This window comes from Rhinatrema bivittatum, chromosome 1 (genome assembly GCF_901001135.1).
Source record: "Rhinatrema bivittatum chromosome 1, aRhiBiv1.1, whole genome shotgun sequence".
NCBI classification, from domain to species: Eukaryota; Metazoa; Chordata; class Amphibia; order Gymnophiona; family Rhinatrematidae; genus Rhinatrema; species Rhinatrema bivittatum.
This window is the reverse complement of record NC_042615.1, coordinates 674125258-674148538: the sequence shown is the minus strand read 5'-3', so window position 1 is coordinate 674148538 and position 23281 is coordinate 674125258. Positions and strand designations below refer to the sequence as shown.

General features: G+C 43.7%; 1 protein-coding gene across 1 annotated transcript in view; it reads right to left on the bottom strand.

Annotated features, from left to right (window-relative positions):
* EDIL3 (EGF like repeats and discoidin domains 3) overlaps positions 1-23281 on the bottom strand; it is a 974710-nt gene that overhangs the window by 6703 nt on the left and 944726 nt on the right. The window contains exon 10 of the mRNA XM_029573785.1: positions 21247-21402. Within this exon, the coding sequence (XP_029429645.1) occupies positions 21247-21402 (156 nt within the window). The remainder of the gene's footprint in view (positions 1-21246; positions 21403-23281) is intronic.

Sequence of the window (23281 nt, the reverse complement as noted above, 5' to 3'; positions counted from 1 at the left end):
AATTGTCCAAATGATGGGGAAAGAAAAAATGGAAAAAGGTGGAAAGACTGGTCATATGAATTTGCAACCAAGAACATTCTCTCTCATGATTAGTCACAGTAGATGTACATAATGACCGTAGGTGTATTCTCAAAGAAGAGAGTAGGGATATGCATTTATTTGAAATAATGCATTTTTCAAAATGAAGAAGCAGATTTTTAGTTTGTTCTGAATGGAAAAAAACAAATCAGTAGTGCCTCCAAAAAGAACAAAAATGTTTGTTTGCACTTCTTTTTGGAAGTCTATCTGCTTAGTTCATTGTTTTGCACACTAAAAAGAGTTTGCACACGCAGATTGGAAGATGTGCAAACAAACTTTTGAGCATGATCGGAAAGGAAATAAACAAAAAGAAGAGGTCATGTGATGTGGTAATCCCAAGAGGAAATGGATCTCAGGTTTCTGGGTACCATCCCCTTGAAATCTGGCATAATCCTGAGCCAAAACAAAAGTAACAATGCAACAAAATTACGTGAGTGCAGTTTATGTCAATTGAATGATTCATTCAAAAATTGCCAAGTGTTATGCCAATTAGAACTGGCAAGAAAGAGAAATAGAAATTGCTTGCGATAGAGGACAAAATGGCTGCCAGTAAAGAGGTGATGGTGGGGCCTACCTTCCCGGATATATCGGTAGCTGACAGAACAGCAGTAATGGTGGCAGCTCTAACAGAGCAATTAGCCTTGATTTCCAATCAGATTACTGATTTGAAAGCCACCTTGTCGGATCTTGCCCCACGATTTGATCAAGTGGAAAGACAGGTCGCTGTAATAGAGGATGATTTGCCGGCACTGACTTGTAAGGTGCAGGTGATGGAACAAATTGTGTTGGCTCAAGAAGAAAAGCTTGATGATTTAGAAAATCATTCCCACCAGAGTAATATTCATTTGATCAGGCTTCCTGAGACTGTCAAAGACCAGAACTTAACATCTTTTCTGGAAGAATGGCTGCTGGTGGTGTTGAACCTAGCTGAATTCTGAGGGCATTGTGGAACATCAACTGGGAGCAAGGAGAGAAAGCGAAACTCGACCATGCATTGCTATCATGGAAATCTTGAATTTTGCACATAAACAATCAATAATGTAGGCCTATCACACTCATATGGAGTTGATGTACCAGAAGAACAGTTTGGCTTTTTGAAGACAACTTGCAGAGGGTTGTGAAAAAATGGAAGGAATTTACACCACCCTGCACTACTTTAAATGAAAAGCAGATCAAATTTGCCCTTTAATTCCCTGCACGTTTATGCATATGGCATGCCGGCAAGGTGCAAAACTATGAGAAGGTGGAAGAAGCAAAAGAGTTCTTGGCCTCTTTGTGAATAGTGGGTGAGCAACAGGACATTAGCATGAGTTATTGGCATAGTAAAGATTGTCCTGTACTGGGAATAAGAAGAGTTCAGATACACATTTCTGCAACTGGTGATTTTACTGGGTTTATTTTTGTGTGCTATCGATGCCTGTCATGGAGGTATATAGCAAGAGAGCCTTACTGGCAGCAAGAAGAGCTGCTGCTTCAAAGACTGATTTTCGACTGCGCCATTTGGAGTTAACTAACTGTGGTCACAGACAAATAGTGCTGCAGGGATATTGTTTTTATGCTTTTATGCTTTTTTATGCTTTTATGTTTTTATGTTTTTTATGTTTTTTTTATGTTTTTTATGGGTTTTTTAAATGTTTTTTAATGTTTTTTTTTAATGTTTTTATGTTTTTTATGTTTTTATGCTTTTATGTTTACTTAACTTTATGCCTTCTTAGGCCTTTCTTTCCAGCTGCTTAAGCTTCCAAGTTTTTACCATCCCTGTTGAATGTAACTTTGATTCTTCTGTTTATCCACTTATTTAAATATGTATTTTCTGTTACTATCCCCTTGTTCGATGTAAACCGACCTGATATGGTATTTAACCATGAAGGTCGGTATAGAAAAATACTAAATAAATAAATAAATAAATTGTGAGGATATTAGCGCATATGTTTGTGTGCTGAATCCAATGCTTACTGATAATATGTTTCCAGAACAAGAGATCTGGCCAGTTTTCTTTTCCTTCTTTAAGGATGCCTCATTGTTGGTTTTGGGTTGATGTTAGGAAGACTGTAACAAATGAGCAGGTGGGCAGTAAGTGTGCTCACTTTGGCAGAGAAGTCTTCCAATATCAGATGATTTAAACTGGATGGCTCAGCATCTGTAGATTAATGCCATATATGTTCTGCATAGTGAGAAATTACTTTGGAATGTGGACTTAATCTAATAACTTATTTTTATTTTTTTTGTTATTTCAAGTTTATATCAGAGGATGGTGCCCACACACTTGATGAGTGACCTCAAGCTCTCAGCAGAGAGCAAGCTAATAAATGTTTAAGGAAGATGGGCTGGGGTGTGTGTGTGTGGGAAGGGTTTGGGGGATTGGTTTTTTTTTTATTGCAACAGGGTAACTATGATGAAAGGTAGGGATGTGCATTTGTTTTCAACGAATGTGCAATCCGCAACGCATAAGTCACTATTCGTTGTATTCGTGGGTTCGCGAAATATATCGCGATCACCCACAAATAAACCATATCATATTAGTTTCATTCTTTTGGCTCGCAGTGATTTCTTAGCAGCCATTTGAAATAGGAGAAGACCATGTGGGAGTATCCATAGCAAAAACCAGCCCTTTCCTGTGAGTCATAAGTGACCTCACAGCCCTGTCATAGAATGGGTCAGACAGGTTGGCAAGGAGACAAGAATGCAACCTATCAGAGCTAAGCATTTTTCTAATGCAGCCAATCACTGCTCTCACTCAGAGCTCTGAGACGCTGTTCCTGATGACGCTATACTATTTATACCTTAAGCACGCGGCGTGCCACGCTCTTTCTTTGCAGGGGTGGTCCAGGGAAGTGGCTGTACTCAGAGTTAGTCTGAATGTCTCAAATCTGTATTCAATTGCTAGCTACTTTGATAGAATTATCCATTGAAAAAGATATTTCTTCGATTTTGCTGCAGTGCTGCCAGCTAGCCATGCTTTTTTTGATCACACTTTTTTTTTTATTGATCTCAGACGGTCTCTCTGTCAGTCCCACTGAGACAAGCTGCTAGCAGTGGCATTTTGCTGCTTATTTTTAAATTTTACCCCCTGGGGTAGGTTGCAAGCATGATTTGGCTGTTGTGGGTGGGAGATATATTCAATTTCTAGCTAGTTTGATAGAATTTTCCATTGAAAAAAGATATTTCTTTGTTTTTGCTGCTGTGCCAAGCCATGCTTTTTATTTAACTGCAGTTTTTTTTTATTGAACTCAGACTGTCTTTTTGTGCTCTTTTAAGCCAAGAAGGCAGTGCACTGGGTATCAGTGGGTACTGGGCAGTTTTGAAGACTCACTTTACAAACACTTTACAAAGTGTAGTTACAAGTTTGGTGTGTGCACATACAGCATCCCAGTAGTAGTGTACATCCAGGCAGGCACTGCCTTGTGGGCACTGGGCAGTTTTGCAGACTATTGGGACAGCGCAGTGCTCTTTTAAGCCAAGAAGGCAGTGCACTGGGTGTCAGTGGGCAGTTTTGCAGACTCACATATATTGGGATAGTGGTGCTCTCTGAAGCCAAATCCCCAGTAGGCCTCTTTTGTAGTTACAAGTTTGGTGTGTGTACTACAGCGGTCCCAGTAGTAGTGTACATCCAGGCAGGCACTGCCTCGTGGGCCTGTAGGCAGTTTTGAAGACTCACATATATTGGGACAGCAGTGCTCTTTTAAGCCAAGAAGGCAGTGCACTGGGCATCAGTGGGCACTGGGCAGTTTTGCAGACTCACATATATTGGGACAGCAGTGATCTTTTAAGCCAAGAAGGCAGTGCACTGGGCATCAGTGGGCACTGGGCAGTTTTCCAGACTCACTTTACAAACTCTTTACAAACACTATACAAACTCTTTTGTAGTTACAAGTTTGGTGTGTGCACATACAGCGGTCCCAGTAGTAGTGTACATCCAGGCAGGCGCTGACTCGTGGGCCTGTGGGCAGTTTTGCAGACTCACATATATTGGGACAGTGGTGCTCTTTCAAGCCAAGAAGGCAGTGCACTGGGCATCAGTGGGCACTGGGCAGATTTGCAGACTCACTTTATAAACACTTTACAAACTCTTTTGTAGTTACAAGTTTGGTGTATGCACATACAGTGGTCCCAGTAGTAGTGTACATCTAGGCAGGCACTGCCTTGTGGGCACTGGGCAGTTTTGCAGACTATTGGGACAGCGCAGTGCTCTTTTAAGCCAAGAAGGCAGTGCACTGGGTGTCAGTGGGCAGTTTCGCAGACTCACATATATTGGTACAGCAGTGCTCTTTTAATCCAAGAAGGCAGAGCACTGGGCATCAGTGGGCACTGGGCAGTTTTGCAGACTCACATATATTGCGACAGCAGTGCTCTCTGAAGCCAAATCCCCAGTAGGCCTCTTTTGGAAATAATTCTGTTAACTGAAATTCCTATTAGTCAGTGACATTAAATACATGATGTCAGGGAAAGCTAGACATGGTCAAGTAATTGGGACTGGCAGTGGAGGCACTGGCAGAGGTGGCACTTCAAAAGGCAGTGCCAATCCCCCATTAAAGTTAAAAAGGGACCTGTTCCAATCTAAAATCTCTGGAGGGACAGGCAATTCCATCCGGAAAAAAATGAAATTTAAAAATGATGCATTGCTACCACCTGTTTCTGACCCTGTAGTTTTGGATGCGAGGGAAGGTGAGGCTGAGTCATGCAAGACAAAAGGGCGAGACCCAAAAGCAGCAGTGCAATAGCAGACATTAGTTAGCACTGAAAATGTAGCGCAGACACTGCTTCTGATTCCGATGAAGAATCATCTTGTGTGGGATTCTCATCATCAGAAATGGAAGAAGTAATAGCTAAAGAAGGTTTAGGAGGAATAGTTAGTTCTGTCTTAGCCTCCACTTCAGTGCTGCAGGGGAGAGATGAAACTGATGATGAGGAGGAGGAAGAGTAGTCAGCGCAGGCACAGAGTGTGACTGATACCCCTGGCATTGCTTCTCAGGGTGCACCCACTACTTCAGTTCCAGTGCCAGCATCCACCCCAAATGCTATAGAGAAGGGATCATGAAAGAAATCTGTGATCTGGAGCCTCATTAAAGTGATGAGGACCTGCATTTTTCTAAGTGTAATTACTGTGCCAGGGCTATTAGCAGAGGCAAGCAAATGGGACATCTAATTAATTTTGGCATGATGCATCATATGCAGAAGTAACACCCAACAGTACTGCCATCTGGGGATGGTGGCAGTACCAGTCAGGGGACCCCTTTTTCCAGGCAGCAATATTTGACAGGTGCCTTAAGAACATCCGATGTTTTGCACACACTTTGTACCTGGTAGTGAAGTCAGCTCTGGGGTTGGAGTCCGATCATCAAGAGAATGAATACCTGCATACATTAATACACAAGTGCAGGAACATAGCAGCACACTTCCACAGAAGCGTGAAGGCAGGGCAGGTGTCCGTGAAAAGCAGACTGATTTGGAGATGCCTCACAAGCGTCTCATTCAAGACATTTCCACCAGGTGGAATTCCACCTATATGATGCTGCAGAGGTTAGTGGAGCAGCAGACACCCCTTCATGAACTTTCTGGGGCAATGTACATAGGTGAGCATAGTCACCTAAGCCATCATGATTGGTTAGTTATGAGTCAGTGGTAAAAATCATGCAGCCCTTCAAGGATGCCATGGAGGAGCTGAGTTCCAGAAGTGCCACCTTGGCTGACATCATCCCTATAGTTAATTTTCTGGAGGAAAGTTTGGAGGGCTTTAAACAGGAAGAGGGAATGACAGCAGAGGTGCTGCATTGTCTGGACTTTATGCAGAAGCAGGTACAAGAGAGATTAAGGCCTTTAACAGAAGACCGGACATACATGCTCGCTAGGGATGTGCAGAGGGATGTCATACGTTGCATTCGTGATTCGTATTCGTTGGGGGGCAGATACGTTGCATTCGGCAAGGAGGCCCCCGATACATTTATACGTTAATTCTTATTGGTTTCCCGGCTAAAAGTAAATTAACTACAACCCCCACCCTCCTGACTCCCCCAAGACTTACCAAAACTCCCTGGTGGTCCAGTGGGGGGTCCAGGAGCCATCTCCTTCACTCATACCTTCGGCTACCAGTATTCAAAATGGCACCAATAGCCTTTGACCTACTATGCCACAGGGGCTAACGGTGCCATTGGTGAGCCCCTGTCACTTGGTAGGAGCAATGGATGGCCGGCACCATCTTGTGCTCCTACCATGCCTGTGACATAGTGAGGTCAAAGGCTATTGGCGCCATTTTAAATACTGGCAGCCAACGGCCCAAGTGCAGGAGGTCGCTCCCGGACCCCTGCTGAACTTTTGGCAAGTCTTGTGGGGGTCAGGAGGGTCCCCCAAGACTTGCCAAAAATCCCTGGTGTTCCAGTGTGGGTCCCGGAGTGATCTCCTGCACTTGGGCTGTCGGCTGCCAGTAATCAAAATGGTGCCGATAGCCTTTGCCCGTACTATGTCACAGGGGCTACCGGTGCCATTGGTCAGCCCCTGTCACATGGTAGGAGCACAAGATGGTGCCAGCCATCCATTGCTCCTACCATGTGACAGGGGTTGACCAATGGTGCCAGTAGCCCCTGTGACATAGTAGGTCAAAGGCTATCGGCACCATTTTGAAAACCAGCAGCCGAGGGTTTGAGTGCAGGAGATGGCTTCCGGATACCCCACTGGACCACCATGGAGTTTTGGTAAGTCTTGGGGGGGGGGGGGGGGGTCAGGAGGGTGGGGGGTTTGCTTAAATTGGCTCCTTTAGGTGGCCAAATAATTCAGAGAAGATTTGTTGTATTTGTGGGGAATCGCGATAAGTTTCGCTTCCCCACGAATATAACAAATATGGCCCTATACATTGCGGATTACCAATTCGTAGGGAACAAATGCACACCCCTAATGCTTGCCACAGTCTGTGATCCCCGTGTGAAAGGGAAACTCTCCGTACAGTACAATTGTCTCCTATTGGTGAAGGACTTGCTGTTAGTAAAAGTCTGTGAACAGGAGCGCCATAGGCAGAGACATATTAGGCATGAAGCAGGGGAGGAAACAACGGGCACTTCAGAGAGTAGTCCTAGCCCAAGTAGGAGCAGCACTCTGTCAGCAACAGCTAGTACTTCCTCCTCCACTTCAGTATGCCAAAGCCATGTTGCCCATAAAGAATTATCTGTTCTGCAATGGGCTAGAGAGAAAGCAGCTGGCAGGAGTGACTCCACCCAAGCAAAGGAGACACCAGCACAAATTTCAGTGACATGGTATCTCTTAAAGCCCACAGAGGACATGCATACAGATCTGAGGCATATTGGGCACACAAGTCTACTGTATGGCCACACCTAGCCAAAGTAGCTCAGCGATATCTGTCATGCCCACCAACCAGTATGCCCAGTGAATGTGTATTTTCAATGACAGGGGATATCATGAGCCCTCACCGCTCAAGGCTGGCACCAGAGTTGATGGAAATGCTAGTGTTTTTGAAAATAAACATGCCTTTGCTTGGGTTTCCAAATTTTCCCTGTGAATAGCAAGAAGAATAAAAGCAATTGAAAGCCTTGCAGCAGTTCCAACTGCCTCCTATGCTCCATAGGAGGAACTGTGCCAATCTGTCCACTGTCTAGGCCGTACGTCCCTACAAGTGCCTGACCTCAAACACTGTGCTTGTCCGTCCACTGTCCAGGCCGTACGTTCCTACAAGTGCCTGATCTCAAATGCTGTGCCTGTCTGAGTTTAGTTCTAGTATTTCTAATTTCAGTTTCATGTATTTGTGCATCTCTTCTTTCCAGAATATTCTTTTTCCTGTTTTGCAACATTTGGAATGTAAGAATATAAAAAGCTGACTTCAGATATTTGGAGCTTGCATATTTCATATGCTCAATAGTTTTCATGACCTTCATAATATGGGCTATTTTCCCTAAATCTTTCTTAGGTGCCAACATTAATGTTTCTAGTACTATAGAAAACTGGTGGTAGTTGCACTCTAGTTCATCCTCTGTGTTCCCATAGTTTACAGAGGTACTGTGTAAACTACAATGGTTGATATTGTAGATTTGCACTTGAGTAGCGGTTTTCTTATTACTGAGAGCTCTTCAAGTTCCTTTGTCATCAGCTGAAGAGGATAAGCACAGTTAATACCTTCTGGGTATTTACAAGGGCTTGACCTCTAACACTGTGCCTTTCCATCCAGGCCATACATCACTACAAAGGCTTGACCTCTGTCCTCTAACGCTGTGCCTGTCCATCCAGGCCTTATGTCCCTAGAAGGGCTTGACCTCTAATGCTGTGCCTGTCCATCTAGGCCTTATGTCCCTACAAGGGTTTGACCTCTAATGCTGTGCCTGTCTATCCAGGCCTTACATCCCTACAAGGGCTTGACCTCTAATGCTATGCCTGTCCGACCAGGCCTTACGTCCCTACAAGGGCTTGACCTCTAACATAGAAACATAGAAACATAGAAATGACGGCAGAAGAAGACCAAACGGTCCATCCAGTCTGGCCAGCAAGCTTTCACACTTTCTTATTTTTCTCATACTTATCTGTTACTCTTGGCCCTTAGTAACCTTTTGGTTCTATTTCCCTTCCACCCCCTCCATTAATGTAGAGAGCAGTGTTGGAACTGCATCTAAGTGAATATCTAGCTTAATTAGTTAGGGGTAGTAACCGCCGCAATACGCAAGCTACACCAATGCTTATTTGTTTACCAGACTATGTAATTCAGTCCTTGTTCATTGTTGTCTTTATATAGATCCACTTTTCTTCATTCCCCCTGCCATTGAAGCAGAGAGCTGTGCTGGATATGCATTGAAAGTGAAGTATCAGACTTTCTCCCCTGCTGTTGAAGCAGAGAGCTATGCTGGATATGCATTGAAAGTGAAGTATCAGACTTTCTCCCTTGCCATTGAAGCAGAGAGCTATGCTGGATATGCATGAAATATCAGTCTTTCTCCCCTGCCGTTGAAGCAGAGAGCTATGCTGGATATGCATTGAAAGTGAAGTATCAAGCTTATTTGGTTTGGGGTAGTAACCGCCGTAACAAGCAAGCTACTCCCCACTTTTTCTATGAATGGAAATCCTTTTTTCCACATTACCTCTTGCCGTTGAAGCTTAGAGCAATGTTGGAGTCACATTAACCGTGTTTATGTTTATTGAATAAGGGTATGATCTCCAGGTAGTAGCCATCACTCGCGCGAGCCACCCACACTTCATTCACATCCTCTAGACTTTATGGATCCACAGTGTTTATCCCATGCCCTTTGAAGTCCTTCACAGTTCTGGTCTTCACCACTTCCTCAGGAAGGGCATTCCAGGCATCCACTACCATCTCCGTGAAGAAATACTTCCTGACATTGGTTCTGAATCTTCATCCCTGGAGTTTTAAATCGTGACCCCTGGTTCTGCTAATTTTTTTCTGACGGAAAAGGTTTCTCATTAACTTTAGATCATTAAAACCTTTCAAGTATCTGAAAGTCTGTATCATATCTCCCCTGCTCCTCCTTTCTTCCAGGGTATACATATTTAGATTCTTCAATCTCTCCTCATAAGACATTCGATGAAGACAACTCACTCTACTCCTTGTGGTGTTCTTGCCCCTATCATGGTTCCTCAGTGTGTTGGTGCTAGTCTTTCTGCTGCTTTGTCCCTTTATCGGCGCCTTGTGGTTTTTTCTGACACTCTTTCTGCTTGCTATGTTCCCCCTTCATTGTGCTGTAGGATGTTGATACCACTTGTCTTTCCACTTTGCCTGTCGTGCTGCCTTCGAGAGTTCATGCAACTGTTATCGGTGCTATCTTTTGAAGCTGTGGTGTGTTTTTGACACTCTCGCTGCTGCTTTGCACCTCTGTTAAAACACTTTTGCCACTCCTGGTACCCCTTTGCCCCTTCAAGGTCCCTTAGCCTATTCATGCCACTTTGGTGCCACTTTGCCACAGTCTAAGTACCTTGGAGCTCTTTTCTCATTTTGATGATTGCTCCCCAGAAGTTTCATCAGAATTGATAAGAAAACCCCAATTCTGCAGCTAAAAATAGACTGCAAATACTTCCCCCATTGACTTTAATGGGAAAACGGACAACGAATAAAACTAATCAACTAATTGGTTTTCCCCCCTATGAAACTAATGCAACAAATTTGTGTCCTGGTGAAATGAAAACCAAATCGAAATGCATTTTTTCCTACTGCACATCCCTAGTGGAATTTGATGTTTGAGTCAGTTTGGTACAGTGGGTATATAAGAAGGGAGGTGTTATTCACCATGTAGGCTGGGACATGGTGGGTACTCATTAATAATTATTATTCTGTATATGGGGACACAGTTCAACAAGTTCTAACATGAGTACTCAGCTTAAGTTTTTGACATGGAACTTAGCAGGCTTGGGTTCTCCAGTAAAAAGAGAAAATGTCCTTACTCACATAAATAGATTGAACGGTTCTGCTGTGCTTCTATAAGAAACTCATATGACAGACTGGGGACAAGAAAAGTTAAGGAAATGTTAGTGTAACCAGATATGCTATGATTCTGGAACATCCAAGCCTAATGGGGTGGTGATTCATTTGCATAAAAGTGTATCTTTTTGAAATTGGAAAAATCCTATATAGAAACAGAGGTGCATATGGTGCTAGTGAAAAGTTTGCTTTTTGGTAAACCGGTAACCCTAATCAATACTATGGTACGTTTTTCACTAATTTGGTAACATGGTTTTCTGAGTTGGGTCTGACACCAGTTATTATGGGAGGGGATTTCAATTGTGTAAAGGACCCGGTATTAGACAAATGTTCCACAACTAAAGTAACTAAGGCCTGGATTTATCAAAATGCATTAAATATCGCATGTAATAGAAAAAGGAGTGTGTTTTATTGCAATACCTATGCAAAGCACTAAGTTTTTCACACTTTGAGATAAATGTGGTATTTCCTACATACAAACACTGGGGGGACCATGTTTACTGAGAGAGAGAGAGAGAGAGAGAGAGAGAGAGAGAGAGAGAGAGAGAGGATGAACCTAGCAATGGTGTTCTCACACTAGATAAATATTTATATCTCTATGGGAGGCCCACCTAGTAACTCAAGGTGAGGTTTAGGTATTAGTGTAGAGGTTAGGGGCCACTTTGACACTTTACTAGCTGATTTGCATGATTCTTCAACTCACTAACAATTTTGCATAGTTTTTGTGAATGTCTTTACAAATACAAAAGTACAAGTTAAAAAAACAGCAAATCACATCTAAAAATTTGCAAATAAATTATCTACTGAATTATTTGCTGTTTTCCCATGTTATTGCATTTGCAAAGCTTTTGCACTTTCATACATCAGCATCAATGCATTGTGGGGGTGGTGGGGGGGGGGGGGGGGGTGACAGGGTATAAAATATGTGAAAAATTCCCAGGGAGTTGCAAATGAAGGATCATGCTGCCAGATCCCGAAACTGGTTCCCACTGAACTGGACATACAAAGGAGGAAGAGGAGAAAACTACCAAGTTCAAGATAAAATAAAATAGATTTTATAATAATTGCAATAATGCAATGAAATTTAATTGCATGATTATAGATACAGTAATAATATTTATTGTTTTAGGTATAATTATAAACATTTTAATTCAGGCCCAAGAATGCCAGAAATATTTTCATGGCACACACCACTGCCACTCGCTCTCTGTACCATGAAATTATGTAAATATGTCTGTATTTTCTTAATTCCATTTAGTAAAACATTCTTTCATCTTCCAATTTTGTGTCCATAGATTTCCTATTCATATTGCCATTTTATCCTTTGGGATTTCTTTGTTTAATAGCTTGGCTGGGGCTACATCAAGGGCAGGAAATGTATTAATAGTTTTTGTCTTGCGTTGACCTGTGTTTTCTGTGATTCTGTAAATGCTCAACAAGCCTTTTAAAACTATTACTTCTTTGCAGAACTGATTGTCTTAAAAAAAGCTTTAAGAAGCAGGGTTTCAGAATCTAAAGATACAAACCCAGCTTTTTTATAGCTTCTTAAAAAGCATTTGAATTTTCTGGCAAAGTTTCAATTTTTCAGATACACTAACTCTAACATAAAGTTGTTATACGATAATCAGTAAGGCAGTGTTTTGTTTTTAAATCAGTTTAAGAAAAAAAATTCTTAGCACTTTGAACCATTACTTATCAAGCATAACAAATATTTTGAACTTTGAAAATATAAGAAAGAGTTTCACTATATACTCTGTTTCATATTTCACTTTTCTATACTTTGCTTTATCAAGCAGAAATTCTATCTATGCACAAGGGTTCAAATGTACAGTAGTGAAGAGTTTATTCTTATAGGCACAAATTAGATAAATGAGGCCAATATTCAGCCACTATTAGGCAGAGCTGTTGGCCAGAAAAACATCTGGTTAAATTTCTGACAACGTCAACAGCATAGCCATACTACTGAATATGTTTATCTGACTAGCTACAGGACAGCCAAATACCTGTCCTATACTTATCTGACTAGCTAAGCTGGATAAGGCTGAAAATTGGCACTTATCCAGCAAAATTAGCCTACATAGCTCTGTCCGTGAATGACCCCATCCCACTTTTCACTTATCCTGCTGTTTAGCCGGATAAACAACTGGGTAAGTGGCAGCCACTCAGTCTGGCCAAGTATTCATACAGTGTCACTTAGCTAGCTAAGTCAGAACTTAACTGGCTAAGTGGCACAATATTGACCTCAAAGTTTATATATCTGGCTCAAGATCATTAGGTTTAGGATATCACATTTGGTGACAGGTAAAGTTTTACTGAACTTTCTGCAGATAACAAATATACAAAATCTTGTGTTCATAGCTATATTTGGCAAGGTTTGCAATCCCCCCTCTCCCCACACACAAACAAGGGGAAAATTATAAAGCTGAATAAAATGTGGCTATTCAGGAACTGTAGCAGTTTAGTCCTGGGAACCATACAGCTTTCTAAGGAAATGCCATCTCCTGTACAAATAGAGCTACTAGCAATAGTAAGTGCTTAAAAAGCCAGGGAGGCAGAGGCAGATAAGTGGGAGAGGAAATAGAGGGAGGAAGCCTATTATCAAGGGATTGCATCCAAGAGAAAAATGACCCTTTTCCTCTATCATCAATACTCCAAGACACAGCAAAAGGTAGGCAAGAGATAAGGGTCGGCTGAATAAGTAAGGGTCTTCACAACTACAGGTCAGCAGAGGCTGAATCCTAAATTTTCCCTAGGCCTATAGAATGTGTTTGAAGATGCAGAGAGGGCACATATTGTTAGCAAGTACTGGATGGGAGTCAGAGCTAGCCTGATCTCTGCATAGCAAAGAGATAAGTATTCTTAAGTGCATGTAGCCTTCAGACAGTAATTTTCTAATTACTGGCGCATAAAATATGATTGAATTGTTTAAAGGAAAAGAACTTCTGTGAATAAAGTTGTTCAATTTTGCTGAGCTGGCTATTTTAGTCAATATTTTCTCTCTTAAATGACCAAACCCAGACTGAAGTCAGATAGACCAACTCATGATACCATGGATGACTTTACTTTTAAAATAAAATATATATATATTTATCAGCTAAGATGATAGAAAATCTCACACAAATTCTACTAGATTCACATTATTGTTATAACAGAAGTCACACACATAGCTGTGTTCTGTATGGTCATATCAGTAATGACATCACAAATGAGAATTCTGTGAAAAATAATGTACAGCTACTGCACCTCAATACCCACTCCCACTGCTACTGTACTTTCACACCACCACCACTGTTGCACCTCTATATTCCCCACCACCAATTCTATACCTCTACTCATGCTCTGACTGTTGGCAGATATCTGCAACCTCCTACTGCCACCATATCTTTAGATCAACTGCTACTATTGTGCCTTCACATTCTCCATCACAGCTACTGTATCTCCATATGCTCCTCCTTCACCATACCTATACATACTTCTCTGCACTGTATCTCCACATTTCCTTACTTCAGAAGATTAGCATAAGAATTTAACCGGTAAGTTTTGAAAATAACTGCAGAAGCCGAACAGCAAAGAGCAGTGGAACCAGAAAAGGCAAATGAGAAAAAGGAGGGCAAGAGAAAGAGATATGGGAGAAGACAGATGGAAAAATGGAGGGGTGGCAATGGGATGGAAGGAGAGGCTGAAAAAGTAGAAGGGGAGAATTGCTTCAATCTTCTACTCTAGTGGTCTCCACTTTTTGATAAAGTGCTCATAGCTGCAATTTCAATTGCAGTTGCACCAAACCCCTCCTTTCTGCACTACTGCTATTAATAATAAGGTTTATTTATATGACATGAAGATTATTAAATAAAATGAAAACATAGAAAATGATGACAGATAAGAAATATAAGGCCCATTTAGTTTGTCCAATTTACTTCTTGCTGTACTACAATGAGCCTCACTTGATTCACGGCTCTCTCTCCACTTCTTCATAACTAAAAATCCTTTGTGTTATCACTAAAAATCCTTTGTATTTGCATTGCGTTACAGTTCATTTGTCTCCACAACCTCCACACCATTCCACAAAGCATATGCACCTAATTTTACTCACATAATGGTCAAATAATTTTCTAAAGGGCCAATTTTCTACCTAAATAAATCCTTTTGAAAATTACCCTCAATATATCATTAACTGTCATAACGATATATTTCTTTCTACTCTTGAATACCCTTTTTTAATGAAGTACTGACATGAAAGCTTTTATTGATAACATATATTTTAGAGGTGGGAAGAAGAAACATTTTCGTTTCATTTTTCATTTCATTTTCGGGGGTTTGATTTTCCCCAAATTTAGTTTCATCAAATGTTTATTTTGTTTATTTAGTTAAAAAAACAAAATAAACATTTTAACAAACCCCTCCAAAAAGCAGAGTTGCTTACCTGTAACAGGTGTTCTCACAGGACAGCACATATGGGTGACATCACAGGATGGAGCCCAATCATGGAACATTTTTGTCAAAGTTTCTAGAACTTTGACTGGCACCTACTGGGCATGCCCAGCATGGCACCAACCCTGCATCCAGCAGGGGTTCCCCTTCAGTCTCTTAATATAGCAAAAGAACGTGCGAAAAAAATAAAATAAGAAAACATAAACGAACCCAACTCCGCAGGGTGGCGGGTGGGTTTCGTGAGGACTAACATCCTTCTGTCCTGTGAGAACACCTGTTACAGGTAAGCAACTCTGCTTTCTCATAGGACAAGCAGGATGGTAGTCTCCTCACATATGGGTGAGTACTGAGCTGAGGATGCCTGAGCAGTACACCAAATGCACCCAAAGATGTGCAACAGGCACAACAACAGGGGTGAAATTTGGTTAGGAGGGCATCCTGAACCCTAACGGGTCGATGGAAGGATGTTCGTTACTTAAATTGAAAATAAGTTGCTAGAACAGACTGACCGAAGATGGAATCTTGTCTGCCAGCCTTATCTAAGCAATAATGGGCTGCAAATGTATGGAGAGAACTCCAGGTAGCAGCCTTACATATGTCAGGAAGCGGCACCGAACGGAGGTGCGCTACTGATGTCGCCATGGCCCTGATAGAGTGTGCTTTCACACGGTCTTGGAGTGGAATACCTGCTTGCTGGTAGCAAAAAGAGATACAGTCTGCCAACCAGGAGGAGAGGGTCTGCCTTCCCACAGGATTTCCAAGTTTGATGGCATCGAAGGAAACAATTGAGTGGATTTCCTGTGGTCTGACGTGCGTTCTAGATAGAAGGCTAGAGCACGCTTGCAGTCTAAGGAATGCAGAGCCTGTTCTCCTGAACTGAAATGGGGCCTTGGAAAAAAGGTAGGTAGGATAATGGATTGCTTAATGTGAAATTCCGATACTACCTTTGGTAAAAATTTAGGGTGAGTGTGGAGCACTACCCTGTCATGCCGAATTTTAGTGTAAGGCGGGTAGGTAACTAGTGCTTATAATTCACTAACTCTGCGAGTGGATGTGATCGCGAAAAGAAAAACTACTTTCCAGGTGAGATAGCGGAGATGACAGGAGTGGAGGGACTCAAACGGAGGTTTCATAAGCCATCCCAAAACCACGTTAAGGTCCCAAGCAGGGGTCGGAGGGCACAGTGGAGGTTTTAAATGGCGCAAGCCTCTCATGAAGCGTGATACTAAGGGTTGTTTTGAAATGGAGACATTCCCTATACCCTTATGGTACACAGACACTGCACTGACATGCACCCTGATAGAGGAAGTTTTCAGGCCTAACTCTGACAGGTGCCAGAGATAGTCCAGGAACCTCGCAGTGGAACAAGTAAAGGGGGTCTATGGACATGGAAGTGCACCAGACTGTAAACCTCTTCCATTTAGAGAGATAATGACCTTCTCATTGAAGGCTTTCGTGAAGCTACCAGGACCCGGGATACCGACTCTGAAAGGTTAAGAGGTTGGAGTATTAATCTTTCAACATCCAGGCCATCAGAGACAGAGCCTGGAGCTTAGGGTGGCGCAGGTACCCATCGTTCTGAGTTATCAGAAAGGGATCCTTCCCCAGGGGAATGTGCCGGCATACTGATAGGTCCTGGAGGATTGGAAACCACACCTGGCGTGGCCAATGGGGAGCTATCAGAATCATTAAGCACCTGTCCTTCCATAGCTTCACAAGAGTCTTTGAAATGAGAGGTACGCATAAAGGAGACCGCTGGCCCAGGAGAGGGCGTAGGTGTTTCTTGGTTGCGAGTGGTGACTGCGAAAGAGAGAGCAGAAGTTGTCTACTTGTGGTTGTGGACTGATGCAAATAGGTCTATGTGAGGGTAACCCCAATGTTGGAATATCGAGTCCACTACCGTGGGGTTGAGAAACCACTCGTGTGGATGGAAAGTGCGACTCAGCTTGTCCGCCAAAAGATTGTCCACTCCTGGCAGGTAGGTTGCTTTGAAGTACATCGAACGGGAAAGGGCCCATGCCCATATCTGTGCAGCTTTCTGACACAGGAGGTAGGAATCCATTCCCCTTTGTTTGTTGATGTACCACATCACAACCTGATTGTAAGATTGAATCAGGATGGCTTTGTCTGATAGGCAATCCTGAAAAGCCTTGAAGGCATATCTGATTGCCTGTAGCTCCAGGAAATTTATCTGGTGTTTGGCTTCCTCTGGTGACCAGGTTCCCTGAGTCTGTAGGTCGCCTACATGTGCACCCCACCCTAAGCTGGATGTGTCTGTTGTTAAGACAATTTGAGGTTCTGGAGCCTGAAATTGAAGGCCTTGAATGAGATTGGAGTGGTGCATCCACTAGCCTAGTGACAGACAGAGCTGTTTGGTAACCTGGATAATGCTAGACATTGGCTGACAAGCTTGAATCCACTGGGCTTTTAGGGTCCACTGCATGACTCTCATGGCAAGGTAAGCCATCGGAGTGACATGCACCAAGGACACCATGTTTCCCAGCAGTATGAGGAAGTGACGAGCAGTTGAAGATATTCGAGTCTGTATGTGATGCACCAGAGAGGCTATGGTGAAAGCGCGATCCTGGGGGAGGAAAGCTTTCGCCTGTATTGTGTTTAGGTCAGCCCCTATAAAGAAAAGGGTTTGGGGTGGATTTAGGATAGTTGATTAGAAACCCTAAGGAGACCAGGGTATGGATAGAGAGACGCAGGGAGGCTAATGCATCCTGCTGAGTCGGAGCCCTTATCAACCAATTGTCGAGATAAGGGTAAACATGCACACCCTGATTCCTGAGGAAGGCTGCGACCACCAGCAGGTACTTGGTGAATACTCATGGGGCGGACGCTAGGCCGAATGGTAGTACACGGTACTGGAAGTGACATGGGCCGACAAGGAATCGCAGGTACTTGCGATGAGAAGGAGTAATGGAGATGTGTGTGTAAGCATCTTGGAGATCTAGAGAGCATAGCCAATCTCCTCTTTGTAGAAGAGGAAGTAGAGAGCCCAAGGTTACCATTTTGAATTTTTCTCCCTGCAAACATTTGTCTAGGGCGCGAAGGTCCAGTATCAGACTTACGCCACCTGTCTTTTTTGGTATGAGAAAATACCGGGAATAGAACCCTTGACCCTGCTGGGAGAGGGGCACTGTTTCTATTGCTCGGGATTTGAGGAGAATTAATATCTCCTGTTCGAGCAAGGGAGAGAGGTTGGATGTCCCCCACATCAGCTGAGGTGGGGAGTCTGCTGGAACAGCAGGAAATTTAGGTGGTAACCCTGAGTGACTACAGCAAGCACCCACTGGTCTGTGGTGACTGTATGCCAAATGTTGTTGAAGTGGCAGAGCCAACCGCCAACTGGTATGGATGGAAGAGGAGTATGGCTTACACTCTCTAGGAAGGAGTCAAAACCCTGACGCTGGCCCAGGCTGAGTGCTAGCTGAGACTTTTGAGGCTGAGACTGTCTGGACTGACCTTTTTGGTAAAGTCTGGAAGGACGCCCTCTAGAAGCCGGAGGATAAAATTTTCTTGGCTTGTAGGCCGGCCTCTTAGAGTCACGCCTGAAAGTTCTCTTTGGGGCGGATGGAAACTCAGACGGCACAGAAGAAAGCTGGCACCGAGAGACTGTGGCGCAGCGTTTCATGATGATCCTTCAGCTGCACCACAGTCTCTCGTATCTTTTCACCAAAGAGATTATCTCCTACACAGGGTAGATCAGCTAACCTATCTTGCACTTCTAGTCTTAAGTCTGAGGATTTGAGCTAGGCCAATCTTCTTGCACAAATCCCCGCTGCAGACACTCTAGAAGCAGTGTCAAAGATATCATACGCAGCTCGTACCTCATGCTTTCCAGCATCCAGGCCCTTTTGAGCCAGAGTATGAAGTTGACTCTGAAGTTGTTCTGGTAAAGAATCAGAAAAATCCTGGATCCTCTTAAAAAGGTCTCTGTTATACTGGGTCATGTATAACTGGTAAGAAGCAATGCGAGATATGAGCATTGAGCCATGGAAGACACATCTGCCAAAAGCATCCAGGGATTTTTGTTCCTTCCCTGGAGGTATGGAGGAATGAGGTTTTGAACGTAATGCCTTTTTCTGGGCTGATTCAACAACCACAGAGTTATGATCCAGCTGTGACTTTTGAAACCCCGGAGCTGACTGCACAAGATAGGTGGCATCCGTCTTGCGGTTGACAGGTGGAACTGAACATGGGTGCTCCCAGTTTCTCTTTAGGAGATCAATCAGGATTTCATGAATAGGTATAGACATGATTTCCTTAGGAGCATCAAGAAATTGGAGTACTTCCAGCATCTTGTGCCTAGAGTCCTCTTCTGTCTGAAGTTGAAAAGGAATGGTTTCAGACATTTCCTTGATGAAATTAATAAAAGACAGATCTTCTGGTGGAGAACATTGTCTTTCATCTGGGGGAGAGGGCTCTGAAGGTAGATCATTGGTATCCTGGGAAGTATCATCAGTCTAAGGGTCATAAGGTTGATCACCAGCTCCCATAGGATCTCCAGAAGGGAGAAATGGTGTTAATCCCGAAGGACCAGGCTTAGGCATCGTTGGCATCAGAGGTGGCACCGACGGCATGGATGGAGGCATCGAAGGCACCGAAGGAGGCATCAACGACCTCGATGGAGGCACCGAGGGCATCGGTGGAGGAATCAATGGCATCGATGGAGGCACCGAAGGAACCGGTGACCGGAAATCGGATCGGTGACTGGCTCAGGACCGGTACCGGCGTCGATGGAGGATGGAAGCCCTGAAGTGCTTTGCTGATGGCCTCTTGGATCATCCGATCCAATTCCTCATGGAAGCCTGGGGCATGGAACCTCAGCTCGTGAGTAGGAGGCAGCACTGGCGTAGCCGGAGGGTCCACCGGTGAAGGTGGAATCGCGGATCCCGGCACCTCTGAAGGTGGGGAATGCCTCGGTGACCCGGTCACAGAAGAGGATGGGGCCTTTTCTGGATGGGGCTTCTTTGTTGGTGGCTCTGTCAACGTCGATGACAAGGGCTTGCCTGCATCGGCGGACTGAGCCTTGCGATGACGGTGTCGACGTTTTTCACAGTGATCTCCTCAGTCCTTTTCTTGAAGAGGCAAGGAGGGAATCAACACCTTTTGAATCATTGATGCCGGTCGGGCAGCAGTGGTGTCCTGGTGCTGGCGAGAGGTCGATGGTACCAGCTCAGACGAGGTCAAAGCTATTGATAGAGTCAGGGTTTTTAACTGAAAGAGAAACTCCATTTTCTCTAAATGAGCCTTGTGGCCCTTTGCTGTCATTTGGGCACATTTGGTGCAAGTTTGGACATCATGGTTGGACCCCAAACACAAAACACAGATGCGGGTCAATGATGGACATTGTCTGAGTGCAGTCGAGGCACCAACGAAAACCCGATGCCATGACTTCGGCAAAAATTTAGCCTTGGTGCGGTCGATGGCCAGTAGGCCCTGAAGGGATAACTCAACAGGAATCGACCGCAACTAGGGTAAAGCCTTACCTTTCGACCGCGGAGTATAAATATTGATAGGGGGACCCCTATGGGGTAAAGATTTTTGAAAATTTTGAAAGACGTTCCATGAGGAAAATTCCTGTCAGGAATCTCAAGAGAGCTCCTTAACCTGTGTGGCTACTGCTGCACGGAAAAAAGAAGACTGATGGGGGACCCCTGCTGGATGCAGGGTTGGTGCTGTGCTGGGCATGCCCAGTAGGTGCCAGTCAAAGTTCTAGAAACTTTGACAAAAGTGTTCCGTGATTGGGCTCCATCCTTTGATGTCACCCATATGTGAGGACTACCATACTGCTTGTTCTGTGAGATATGAAAAAAAAAAAGAAAGATGACCCCCAGAGGCCTCCAAGTCCCCATCCATCTTAAAAAATGCTGGGGCCAGGATCCCCCCCAACTCCCACTTACCTGGTCTGAAATGGATCAGATGTTTAGGCCTAGGCCCAGGCCGAAGCCTGAGCCTTGTACATAGCATAGGACAAGATCACAGAGATCTACCATAACCTTAGGCCTATGTAAGGCCCAGGCCGAAGCCTGGGCCTAGGCGTCGAGATGGTCCTGACACCTAGGCCCAGGCTGAAGAATCTGCCTTGCAAAATTGTGCAATAGCTTTATAGTGTGGCAATATGTCCTCTAAGAACTAAGCTGAAAACAGAAGCTCATTTTATTTGGGACATAATCTTTTTTTGAAGACTATTCTCTAAAAGTGAAAGACTGTACATTAATTTTCAATATATGCTAAATTATAGGTACTACTGTATTTCTAAATGTCCAAAAATATAGCAAAAAATATTAATTGCATAATTGTCTTACCTTGTCCTTTTTTTGTTTTTCATCTTGGTATACAATCCAATGTTCTCCATTATTACTGAATGCTAGTTTGAAGGAACCTACAAACTGTACATGCCCAAAATCCTTAGCACCTTGTGTAATTATACCCGTCACTTTTGTAGGAAGGAGGAGGTCTACCTACAATGAAAAGAAAAATAATACATTTTGTATAGTATTTTAGATGGCAAAATCACAATCTTTAAAAACAAGGGAATTATTTAATAGTGTTGTTCATGCCACAACATAAGAGGAAAGGTTTGTGTAGATAATGTAAGCTCTTTGATAGGCAGATGTTTATTCTCCTAATCTTGCAGAGATTTTCAGATGCATGCAAAAATATAAAATTAAGATTTTCCACTCATAACATCATTCCAAATACTGTCACATGGGTTACTAGTAGAGTAGTTCTTGTTTTAGAGATAATTTGTTAATTTTGTAATAATCTAAAAGTATTGTGTTATTCACTGAAGTGTTGCAGGCATCAACAGTGTGTGGGTACAGCAGTTCCGCTGATATGAATCAAGTCCCCATAATAGTGTACCAGGTTATCACAACAATTTACAGTGTTGGTAGTGCAGTTGACTATGTTTTATAATTGCCTTTGATGCAAACTGGATGTCTTGAAATAAAAGTAAAGGAAACTAATGATGGTTAAAGTGAGGCATGATTATATTTGTCTGCTACCAAAGCAAAAAATGAACTGCAAAAAACTACTCAACAGTTGTGGAGGACTGGGCCAATACCAGCTATCATGAAGGATCAGGCAAAAGTTTAAGGCTAGTGCCGTCTATATTAGAGGGCCAGAATAACACTGGCCTCTAGGGATGTGAATCGTTTTAGGACGATTAAAATTATCGTCCGATAATTTTAATATCGTCTTAAACCGTTATGGAACACAATACAATACAGATTCTAACGATTTATCGTTATAAATCGTTAGAATCGTGAGCCGGCACACTAAAACCCCCTAAAACCCACCCCCGACCCTTTAAATTAAATCCCCCACCCTCCCGAACCCCCCCCCCCAATAACTTAAATAACCTGCGGGTCCAGCGGCGGTCCGGAATGGCAGCGGTCCGGAACGGGCTCCTGCTCCTGAATCTTGTCGTCTTCAGCCGGCGCCATTTTCCAAAATGGCGCCGAAAAATGGCGGCGGCCATAGACGAAAAAGATTGGACGGCAGGAGGTCCTTCCGGACCCCCGCTGGACTTTTGGCAAGTCTCGTGGGGGTCAGGAGGCCCCCCACAAGCTGGCCAAAAGTTCCTGGAGGTCCAGCGGGGGTCAGGGAGCGATTTCCCGCCGCGAATCGTTTTCGTACGGAAAATGGCGCCGGCAGGAGATCGACTGCAGGAGGTCGTTCAGCGAGGGTTCCGGCGCCTCGCTGAACGACCTCCTGCAGTCGATCTCCTGCCGGCGCCATTTTCCGTACGAAAACGATTTGCGGCGGGAAATCGCTCCCTGACCCCCGCTGGACCTCCAGGAACTTTTGGCCAGCTTGTGGGGGGCCTCCAAAATGGCGCCGGCTGAAGACGACAAGATTCAGGAGCAGGAGCCCGTTCCGGACCGCTGCCGTTCCGGACCGCCGCTGGACCCGCAGGTTATTTAAGTTATTTGGGGGGGGGTTCGGGAGGGTGGGGGATTTAATTTAAAGGGTCGGGGGTGGGTTTTAGGGGGTTTTAATGTGCCGGTTTTTCGATTTTTCGATTTTTCGATTTTTAACGATTTTTCACGATATTTTACCCCCCCAAACGGCAACAATACGATTCCCTCCCCCTCCCAGCCGAAATCGATCGTTAAGACGATCGAGGACACGATTCACATCCCTACTGGCCTCTGTGGAGATTCAGAGCAGAATCGTTTGCAGTGAAGGTGATAATTCAGAGGAACTGAAACAAATCAGTGTGCAAATGAAATAGGTGGTAGAGCAATCTGTCAAATTAAATAGAGGAAATTCATTGAGACCTGCTGGTATTCACCCTGGAATTCTAAAGAAGCTCAGAAACAAAACTGTAGACAT